Genomic DNA, 12,139 nt, shown 5'->3' with positions numbered 1-12,139 from the left:
TTATTTTGTTCATGACTTATGCAATTTTATTTACATTTATACAATTTTATTTACTTCCTCTTTTTCTCATTTTTAATAACCAAAACTTTAATATTTTATCAAATTATAGAGATTAATGTATTTTAATAAATATACTTAATGCAAATTTAATATAAATAACGACTTTCAATACTTTTTCTATATTTAATGACAATTCTTTTTGAATTGATCTTTAATTATTTATCAATGATCATTTATTTTATTAATAAGTTAATGTATAAATTTTTCCTTATTCTACTAACATGCTTTTCATAAAAATTTATTTATATGAAATGAATATATTTATTTTTACGTATAAATATATAAAAATACATTATATATAGTAAAATTTTTTTGCATAGTAATGTTGTTGTATATTGAAAAGAAACAATGACCATTAATAAGTAGCAACAGAAACCATTCATCTTTTTATTATGAGAAAAAAAAACAGCTTATATATATATATATATAACATAAATTATACTAATTTAAACATTCATCAAATGAAATATTCTTTTATCTATGATAATATTATATATCACAATGACTATTTTGTGATAAATAATTCAAACGATATTCCAAGTTTTAAATCCTACAAAGATTTCTTAAAAGTACAATTTTTTCATTATAAAAAAAACAAAATAAAAAAAAAACTAATATTTTTAGAAATAAATATGGAATCTTCCGTAGTTTTAATATCAAAAAATATTAAAAAGAGAAATAAAAAACGATGAGAAAAAGTTTTATTTTTATTAGACTTTAGTGCTAAAACTAAAAATTAGTAAACACGAAATTAATGTTTTTTTTATTTATTAATCATATAGAATAATTTTTTCATAACATTTAATTTTTATAAAAATTAACTATTAACAGCTTTTTTTATATCTTTAAAATCCAAATGCACTATTTTATCATAAAATTGGCACAAAAAAGTTTAGAAGATAATATTATATTTAATAATTTTTATATGGTTATTTGTCTTTCTGTTACTTATATTATGACCATTTAATTTTTCATAGTTAATAATTTTAAAATTTTTATTATTATTTGTTCTTAGTATAACTACCTAAATTCTTTATATTACTGTATAACTGAAATTAAAAACTATAGTTAAATGATAATGTAATTTTAATTTATGGTTAACATTAAATAGATTAAATAAATATTATGTATTTGGGAACCTAAAATATTTGTCCTTTTTAGAAGCTACTTTTTATAAACTATACTAAATTTTTTTTTTTAACTTTTTATTAAACAATATACTTATTTTTAAAAAGGTGTCAATCAATTTGATATATGATAATAATAACTAATTTAATATTTATTTGCTTTAATTTTTTTTAACTAGCTAATATAGGTATTTTTGTTTTAAAAAAGTATTTACATTTTATTTTTTGGAAACGAAAATACATGTGTAAATGTTTTTACGAATACTAGGCACTGTTATCTATTATATAAGTTTATTTATATTTTATAACTTTTTATAATGATTATGAGATAAAAGTAGAAAAAAAAAATTTAGTAATAATCAAACACCATCATCACTTTGTTAGAAATTTTCCCTTACACTTATCATCAATATTTACAAGAATATCTTTGAAAACATTAAACTATACATAAACCCATAATGGAGGCGAAATTTTTAATGTCATTTGTAAGTTTTAGCTTTCTTCTACACATTTTTAACGCTATATCTTTCCACAAATGAATAGAGAGTTATATCTTCTTATATCTCATTTTTCAATAACATTAAGTAAGGCAGATGTAATATTTTTCAGGAAATATATTTATAAATATAAAAATATTGAATATAAATTGTTTTATAATTCAAAATGTATATTAATATTTGATTTAAAATATTAAAAAAAAAATATATAATAAAAACTTTATTCCTTGAATAAAGTTTTTTTAATAAGTCAATTTAAAGAAAAATATATCATCATCATTAATGATTATAAATATGTTTTTATTTTATCAATAAATGATGTATTATTTTAAATTTCAATAAGAAGCGTCAAAATTTATGGTGAACATTAATTAAATTACTTAACTTTTAAAGTTTCCTTTAAAAAAGCTGCCCCATTTAAAAATTTTTTTTCTTTAAAAAAATATACTTAATTACCTGGAACTATTGTATATTTTTAAAAATACATGACAAAATATAAATTTATTTAGTCAAAATATGTTATTTAAACGACATAAAGATACACACCTCTGTTGACAGATGTCTTTTTTACTTAACTGCTCACGGTCATTGAAAATCATATTTATATAAGCATATATGTATATATATATATATGCACATATAATATCATGTAACCTAACTATAATTTTTTTGACGTGAAAATTCTTATCAAAAAGATATATTTATATATATAAATTTATTTGTATATATATATATTTATTTATATAATATTGGAACAGGATAAAAGTTTTTGTTTAGATGTTGTAGATAAACATTTTTACTGTTATTTGTATTTTGATTATCAGTTATAAATAATAATAAAAAAATATATCAAAAGTTTAAAAACAATATATGTATTATTCAAGATCAAACTTGAATGTATCTTTTTAAATAAATGATATATAAAAAAATATTCATATATATATATATATTTATATTAAAGGAAATAAAAAAAAAAATTTTTTTTTCTTTATATTTTAACTCTCTTTCTCTTTTGGTATGTTATATTTATTTTTAAAATTTTTGTAGTGATTACTTTTATACATATAATTGTAAATATCTAATAATTATATGTTTCCTTTAATGTATCAAGTACAAATATTATTTTATTAGATAAAAAAGATTGATAGATATTATTTCAATTGTATTTAATTATTTTTCATTGATATATACTTTTAAATATCTACTAATATTACCAGTCTTATCGTTAAACTTTTCTTTACTTTGACTTTTTTTTTATTATGATGTAAGATTATTATTTATAGTCATTTTCAATAATAATAATAATACTTTTTATTCTTTCTTATCTTTTATATGTATATATATATATATATTTCGTTAAACCTTCAACGACCAAACCCTACTTATAAAGATTTATCACCATCAACTGAAGCATTTTTATTATTATAACAAGAAAATATAATTTAATTTCTAAAAATAATATATTGTTTATGAGTAAATAAAGTTACAATCTGGTTTTATTCACTTCCTATTTCCTATTACTACCAAATTAACTCTAGAAGGTTAAACTTAATTTGTCAATTTGTGTGTGGCATCAACAACTTTTACTTCTAATCCTTAATTTTAACCACTATTATTATCAATAGCTACAAATGTATATACATATATATATACATTTTTTTTTATGATAAATTTTAATTTTGTACATATATGTGTATAACTTTTTTTTTCTACAAAAATGTACTTTTTTTTTTTTTTGATTTTAGTTATTTTAGTTAATATATATATTATATATACAACTATCAATTGTTTATAACACTATAATTCCTTTTTTAAATATATATTTATATTAATTTTGTAAAGTATATATTTTATAAAACTATCAAACATTTTCTTTAAAAACCCGTTCCAAAAGTATAAAAGGCTCAATATCACTATTAAAAAGTAAATAAAGAGATTACTTGGCCTTTCACATTTATTAGTGTGGGTAGTTCCAATTTAAAAACTCAAAATGAGGAGTATATATAATATGCCAATTAGTATTAATAATTATATTTATTATTATTGTTTTACTTTCTTTTTTTTTTTTCTTGTCTTCAATAATATATATTATTATATTATTTATGTATAAGCCATTAATGAAAATACTAACAAGAATGGTAATGCTTTTGATTTAGAAACAAACTAATTAACATTTTAGCTTTCATTTTTATCTTTTATTCCTCATTATTTTATTGCAATACAACTCATTTTAACTAACTTTTATTTTTACTTTTTTAATAAGTAAATTTTCCTATTTCTTTTCCTGTATCTCATTATATAAATAATAAATTTTTATTTTTATTTTTTTTTTCCTAGTTCTCTTATTCTTATATTAAAATAGCTAATATTTTCCATTAAATTAACATATTATTAAAAAAAAATTTTGATTTTAAAAAGTTGTGAAAAACTAATCAAATAAAATTTAAAATGGATGAAGAGAGAGAGAGAATAAGCGTAAAAAAGAGAGAGACAAAAATGACAATGATAAAATAATTTTTTTTTATTATTGTTGTAAGAATGATTAACTTAACATTATAAAAATAGGCACGTTACTAAAATGACAACATATGGTATGTTTTTGTTATTGAAAGTATAGAAGATTCTGTGAGGATGTAAATTGAATGACATATATATATGTATATATATATATATATATATATATATATATATATGTATATATATATAAATATATCTATACTAAATTAGGCTAATTTATGTCAAAAATTTTCTTGGATAGAGATGAAAAATTCTAGTTTTTATAAAATAAGTATCAACTTATCTGAAAAGTTTTCATTGAAGTTTTAGGTCACTTTTCTTATTTTAATTATTTTAATAACATTTTATCTTTTTTTAAAAAAAAAGAAGTATATATTTAGAGGAGTGTAATAAAAAAAATATAGATACAACATTTTAGTGTATATTTAGATATAAAAATGTGCTGATTGAAATAAGTATCTATTTGTAAATAATTTATATTTGATGTTTTTTTTTTATTTTAGATAAAAAAAAAATTATTAATAGGTATAATATATTAATGTTAAAATTATATTATATACAAATATAGGTTTAAATTTTTTTTGTTATATTTAATGCTATTAACACTTTCTTAAGTATATATAATAAATATATTTTCTCAAGATGAGGGGAAAAATAAGAAGTGTAAAAAGAAAATGGTCAACTCTTACTATAATAATATAAATAATAATAAGACGAAGGTGTTGTTGATCTTTCTTCCTATGCCAGCTAACCACATTTTAAGTGAAAAAGTTTGTTTGTTATTTATAATGTTTATTCTTATCTTAATATTGGGTAATTGTGCAATGAAGGAGAAAACAATGGTCCACGGTCTAATAAATTGATAAAAAAACTTTTTTGCTACTAACATCAAAATTGACCTTGATTTTGTTAGTTTATAAAAAAATAATCTACCACAATGGAAATAAAGAGTAAGAGAGAGAGAAAAAGAAATAAACTTAAGTAACTATGCTTTGAATTTCTAATATAAATCGACCTTGTGTATCCATTTTTATTTTTTTTTTCTTATATATACCTGTATAAGATATTTTCATCATTGTTTATATTTATTGTTCATATTTATTGTTTATATATTATATATATATAGATATATATATATATATTTCTTTTACATTAACAAATCTTTTCATATATTAAATGTAGTAATGATATTTATTATATATATATAATATAATTAATAACTATTTTCTTTTAATCTTCCTTGCACTATCTTAGAAGATATTCAGATCAACATAATGATAATAGACTTTTAGAGAGTTAAATAATTATTGAAACACATGTTATTAATTTTTATATTTATTTCATTTTATAAATACTTTTACCGATAACATATCAAGGTTTATTATTTCTATTCATTGAATCGGAAATAATAACTAATATTGCTGTAAAAATATATTTATTATGACATTATCAATTATTAGTTTTAAAATATAAAGAAACAACGTCAACGTCCACCTCCAAAACTCGAGTGATATCTAGTTTATGCTTTTTACCTCTTACTTTATATTCATCTATCTCTTTTTGATTATTGTTATTATTGTTATTATTATTCCTCCTTTCTCGAGTTTCATTCAAAAATTGGGTTGGTCATATGTATTTTTGAGGCGTTAAGATTTTAATAAGAGCTTATATTTTGAATATATATATATATGTGGATAGAAGAAACATGTAACTTAGTAAAAAGGGCATACCGACTCCCACTAACTATACTTCTGAAAAGGCGGTACACGTTAGGACCTCCTACTTGGAGCCATTTTAGTCATTTTGAAAAATTTTTCATAAATATACAATCTTTACATATATATATATATATATATGAATGTGTTAATACTTATATATCTCCATAAGCCATACATTCCCTAAAGCAGGATTAGCTTCACTATTCGTTTATTTATATAGTACATTTTATGGAGCAAAATTATAAAACATATTTAATGCTCCTAGTTTAAGATAACTTAAAACTTATCAATCTTTAACAAATACATTTATTTATTCATTCATTAATGTTTAACTTAAAATTTTTATATATATATATTATATATATATATATATATATATATATTCTTAATCATGAATTACATAAAGATATGCGTTGTTATACTATTTATCTCTTTTTATGTTGCTTTTGGAAGGTTATACTATATCAAAAAAAAATAAAAAGAAAAAAAAAAGAAAGTTTTTAAGGATAAATGTAACATTAATATCTTGATATATTAAAATATAAATTCTTACTCCTTTTTAATAGATATTTTAGATAGATTTTAAAACATTTAACTTCCTCTTTTTTACTTTATTTTTTTATTTATAATAATTACAACAATTGTATATGTTATATATTATTTATCCATATTTTAATATGTTTTAAAGTATATTTAAAAAAATGAAAAAATAATATATATATATTTATACATAGTTAAGGCAAGTTATTTTCAAAATTACTTTTTATAAGCAATATATTATCTTTAATTCTTGTTCCATTTTCACTTCATACTTTCTCACGCAACTCCAGCTAACAGATGTGTTAGCAGATGTTGAAATATGATAATAAGAAAAGCATAACTTTCTGTTTAGTCTTTTTAAAATACTATTTATTTCTTTACTTTTTTTTTTTTTTTTTTTATTTTTATTTCATTGTATCGTGATTTCATGATATCATTTTCTTTCTTTTATAATTTAACTACTTATAAGCTAAATAATAATAGTTTATATATAAAATGTTAAGACTTGTTTTTAAAAGTTAACAGTTTTAAATGTTTTATTTTCATAACTTGTCATTAAAATATAATAAATAAGATATTAAAGTATGAAATAATTTTGGTATATTTAAACTCAAAAACAAATACATTAAACGATTACGGTACCAAGGGAATTTTTTTAGTTATTAAACATTTTAACTTAAGAAGGGGTAGCAATAAAAATTCTAACTCTTTTTATAGTCATATTAAATTATTGTTTCTTCAACTTTTTATTTTTCATTTACTTATACAAACAAAGAAAAATCCCTTTTTAAAATTCATGTTTCTACAATTTTATTATAATAAAAGATGGATAATATTATTTAAAATTTACAAATTTTGTTAAAAAAAAAAATTAATCTTATATGAGGTGTAAAGTCTTCCCTTCTTTATTAAAAATACTTTTAATAAAAATATAATGCCAAAATAGAATAAAATATTTTGGCAAGAAAAAAAGTTGGGTAGATGTATATATATATATATATATAATATGTAATACTTCATGTTAACAGTATCAATCATGCGTGTCAAAGAGTCTTTTTATAAAATTAATTTTTCTTCTCGATATAATTATTTCAAAAAGGGCTTTATAAGTTTGATTTGTACAATGTCTTACTCATATACTTCTTCCTCTTGTTTCAAGAGTTGTCATTCATATGAAGTATTGTCTTCTTCCAACCAGGAAGAACAATAAAAAAAAATTCATCTTTGTTTTTTTGTTAAGCTAAGGATAAAATAAACATGATAAAAATCATTGAATTGTATGGTTGGCTTACGATATTACAATAAAAAAAAAATAATTCTACTAACAATTTTATTAATATTTAAAACCTGAATGTAATATATTGGTTTTTGGATAAAAGAGAGTTTATTTTTGACACTTATTTAATAAACAAAATTCAACTACACATTTTGATGACATTTAAAAAATTTTTTTTAACGATGTTGAAGAATAAAGTAGAAATAATTTATACAATTATTTTATAATAAATTTTATTATCAATAAAGAATTTATAGTATAAATAATCTACCATATATTTACAATATATCTTTATATATATAAGGGAATGTTAATGTATAAAAAAAATTAGCAATATTTGAATCTTGCCCTCATTAAGTTATCCTTACGTGCATTTTATATGTGAATATTTCACTATCCTATTTTTATTTTTCTATTAATAAATTTTATAATCAAAATGTTATAAATAAGTGAAGAAAAATGTTGATCATTATAAATATAAACATTAATGACATGGCATTTTTATATTATTAGATTTTAAACAATTGATAAAAAGCAGCAATTGGGTAGTTTATAAAATCATAACATGAAAGTAACTTTAAATATAAATTGTTTCCTTAATTCATAATTTATGTTTAAATTTATAAACATACCATAGAAAGTCGGCGCCGCAGTTACCAAAATAAATTGAGACCTCCTCCTCTCTTTTGAAATTTATATATATTTCTAACCCTTGCATTTGAAACTTAGTATCATTTTTCTATCTTTAACTCTCATATTTCTTTTTTTTTTATTTACTGTTAACAAATATATTTATATAAGTATAGATACAATTCATTTCATATTCTGATAACAATTTATCGAGACTATTTTTATTATTAAACTTTTAATCATTTTATTAATTTAATGTTCCTCTCTCTTTTTAGACAGACACACGATTCTTCTATAAAAATTTTATTTTCTAATATAACTAAAAAAAAATAGAAATTATGATGAATGCAATGGGAAGAGGTAATGATAAACCATTGAAAAACAAAGTAAGTTTTATTTTATTTTTTTTTATTTTAAATAAGTCTAATTTTTGAAAATTAGATATTTTATTAAAAAACAAAATATTTCTTTTTAATATGTTAGTTTTTTTTTTTTTAAACTTAAAATAATGTTTTTTTTTTTACTTTGACAAATAACATTCAATTTTAAGTATCTCTCCATCTTTTTAGGAAATTTATTTTGTATTAAAAATAATTTTAAAAATTTTTTATCACATTTTATAAAAGTTAGTTTGGTACAGATGTAGTATAAAAGTTCTATTAAAATAAATATTATATGAACGTGTAAGTCATTTGCTTTTTGATGTTGAAAAACAAGTAGTTGTGAAAACAAAAATTTTTGTTAACAAACAAAAGCTATCCAATTCAAAAGAAAATATATAGTTTATAATTGATATATAAAGAAAGAAAAGTAGTCTGATCATATCCATTATATTTTATTTTCACTAAACTTCCTTTTAAAGATAACACGAATATTAATCACTTAAAAATACTTTTCTATATAGATATTTATTTATTTAGACTCACTCACTTAATCAAATGAATAATTAAAAAATAAAAATAATTATTTTAAATAATATTAATTTGAAAAGTTTGCCTATTTATTATTTTCAAAATTAATAAATTTTTTTAAATGTTTCTCTATACAAATAATTTATTGAACTAAATAATTTTTATATTTTAAATTATTATATTAAAAAAAAAAATTCTTTTTTAATATATATATTAAAAATATTTAATTTTTACACATCAATTGACAGGTAAAATTATCAAGAAATTTCTTTATAAAGTTACGATATATAATAGTTGTTCTAGTATTACAAAAAGGTCATTGAGGCAAAAAGTTAATTATATTTTAGAATAATATACATTATCAAGATTAATCAGGCTATATATGTTAAATGACATAAAAATGTAATTAACAATTATCTATGCAATAACAAGAAACTAACTAGGGATTTGTTTTTAATTGCATGTTTATCTCATAATCGAGTAAGAAGTTAATTGGCCTAATATAGACACTGTCTATTTATAATGTATAAAACCAGTAACAAGTTATATTATTCCAAAATTATTTTATGCTTTATAAGTATTTATAAAGTGACTATCATTTATAACAATAAAATTAGGAAGTTAAAATATAAAACATATGGTAACAAGATATTATATTATATAAATTTTAACCTTCTATTTTTAATAGAGTAATTAGAAAGTAATCACAGTTGTAATATTTTTTTTTTTATTGTATATAATTGGTAACGTTCACCCAATTGAGGTCAAAAATGTGATAATATAATAGAAGATTCTTCATTATTTATTACTATAATCTTTAACAAAGGCAATTTTAATTTTTTTTATTAATTAAAATAAAGGTAATTATAACGTTTGAATAATTTAAAAAGTAAATCGTATAATTTGTTATAACTGATCTAGTAAAAATCAACGATATTGTCTAAACATTAAAAATATAAATAAATATTTTTACATAATTAAAAAACAAAAAAAAAAAAAATAAAAATTTATTATTTTCATATTTAAAAAAAAAATAAAATTTTTTTTCCTTCTTTTTTTTTTTATTAATAATATTATATTATTTTTTATTTTTCAGGAAAATGTCATTCATTGTAGAGCTTTAAGAGAAAAGGCAGCAAAGAATGCTATAAATAAAAAAGTCGTGCCTGTCGTAAATTGTGGTTCATCTGGCGTAATTTGCCAAATAACGGGTCACACAATGATTAAGTATAAGTCATCACCACAATCACCATTGGCACCAGCCACTGGAATTCTTGCTTCTAAAACTTACGGGCAGTCATCCCCAAATTTGAGATATACATCTCAAAAAGATGTCTCAACTTTGGCCGCAAAAGAAAAAAGCGAGGAAGAAGATAAGGTTACTAAAAATGAACCTTATATTTATTATAAAAAGAAGCAACCTAAGTTTGATAATGAACTTGCTCCTATTTGGAAATATGGAGGACCATTATCTACTTTACTTCCACCAGCTATGCCAGAAGCTTCATCTTCTTTTAATGCACATTCTGGACTGAATATATGCAAAACATCTAATGATGGTCAATCATTTACAACAGCTGATGATTATTTCTTTTTTACCGTTGACGAGCGTAACAAATATATTCCAATCCCATCAAAGCAACATTACGGTTTCGGTACGAGTCCAACCTTTAATACTGGTTCATACTATTCTGATGAAGATAAGTACTCTTCAGATTCCCAAAAATCATTAAATACATCAGAAGAAAATATTGTTACTTTACCAAATATCCTCGATACAACAGATGATCTTCAATTTTTTATGGAGCTTTAAACTGAAACCGTTCGCTTCCTTTATCTTTTTTTTTACGTTTTTTTTAAACTAATTTTATTATTATTACTTTTGAAAGAAATCATACACAATCAGTCCTTTACAACATAATACTATAAACAAAAGAAAAAAAAATATCTATTTTATTATTGAATAGATAAAAAAATCATATATAGTCAATAACATTTTAAATTAGTACACAAATGTTCTACACTATTTTCTAGTTTTCATTCCATTTTTATATACACTCCCAAAGCATACCAAATACCATTGAAGCTTTTTTTTTAGCAATAAGCGTGTATTTTAAAATCCTGAATTTTTTTTTTAATATTTGTATTCATTTCATTATTCTATTTTTTTTTTTAATATTTGTTAATCAGATTTTAATGATACCAAAAGTTAATTTTTTTTTCTCTTGTGGTTTGTTTGTAATTCTGTCAGTTAATGTCAAATAATTATTTTTGGATTTTTATATCAAACTATAGGGTGGAAAACAAAATTATTTATATATTGTCTTTGAAAGATTTATATATTATATAATTTTTTTTAAAGATATATAAGAAAGCAATAGTATCATTATACTGAAAAACAAATAAATAAAAAAAAGCCAAAAAATAATTGTATTATTGATAGTCGATTGGGACAATTTATCATTCTCTTACGCATTTTTTTTTATCATGTTTTGGTAAATTTAGATAATTTTCAAAATATCATGATTACTTATAATTTTATTTTCACCATGTTTTTTTTTAATGATAACAAAAACAAATTTGAGTTTTAAAAAATGGTAAAAACAAAAGGTTTGAATAATTTTTTTTAACTTTTATCAAAATTCTTGTTAATTTTTAAAAATAATGAATAATTTGGTGAAATCATAACTCTTTTACATTATACATAATTTTTTCTGTTAAAAGAGATTGAAGTAATATTTGAAGAAGCTGGACTCTTTTATATTATAACTATTAAAACAATATTTCAAAAATTTTGAATTTTTCTATCAACTAAATTCATTTATTAATATTCGTAATGACTTTTTTTTTATCAATTTTTAAT

The 12,139-nt window shown here is 19.6% G+C and overlaps 1 protein-coding gene across 1 annotated transcript; it reads left to right on the top strand.

Annotated features, from left to right (window-relative positions):
* Positions 1 to 8,703: 8,703 nt before the first annotated feature.
* Positions 8,704 to 11,089, top strand: SRAE_X000119800 (Hypothetical protein; the record flags this gene model as incomplete). The annotated part of the gene is made up of 2 exons (XM_024646253.1): positions 8,704 to 8,751; positions 10,373 to 11,089. 2 exons carry the CDS (start codon positions 8,704 to 8,706, stop codon positions 11,087 to 11,089), a joined length of 765 nt encoding a protein of 254 aa, XP_024498661.1.
* Between the last annotated feature and the right edge of the window lie 1,050 nt (positions 11,090 to 12,139).

Source organism: Strongyloides ratti, scaffold srae_chrx_scaffold0000002 (genome assembly GCF_001040885.1).
Source record: "Strongyloides ratti genome assembly S_ratti_ED321, scaffold srae_chrx_scaffold0000002".
Lineage (NCBI taxonomy): Eukaryota > Metazoa > Nematoda > Chromadorea > Rhabditida > Strongyloididae > Strongyloides > Strongyloides ratti.
The sequence above is the reverse complement of the archived record's forward strand: the minus strand, read 5'-3'. Positions and strand labels throughout refer to the sequence as shown.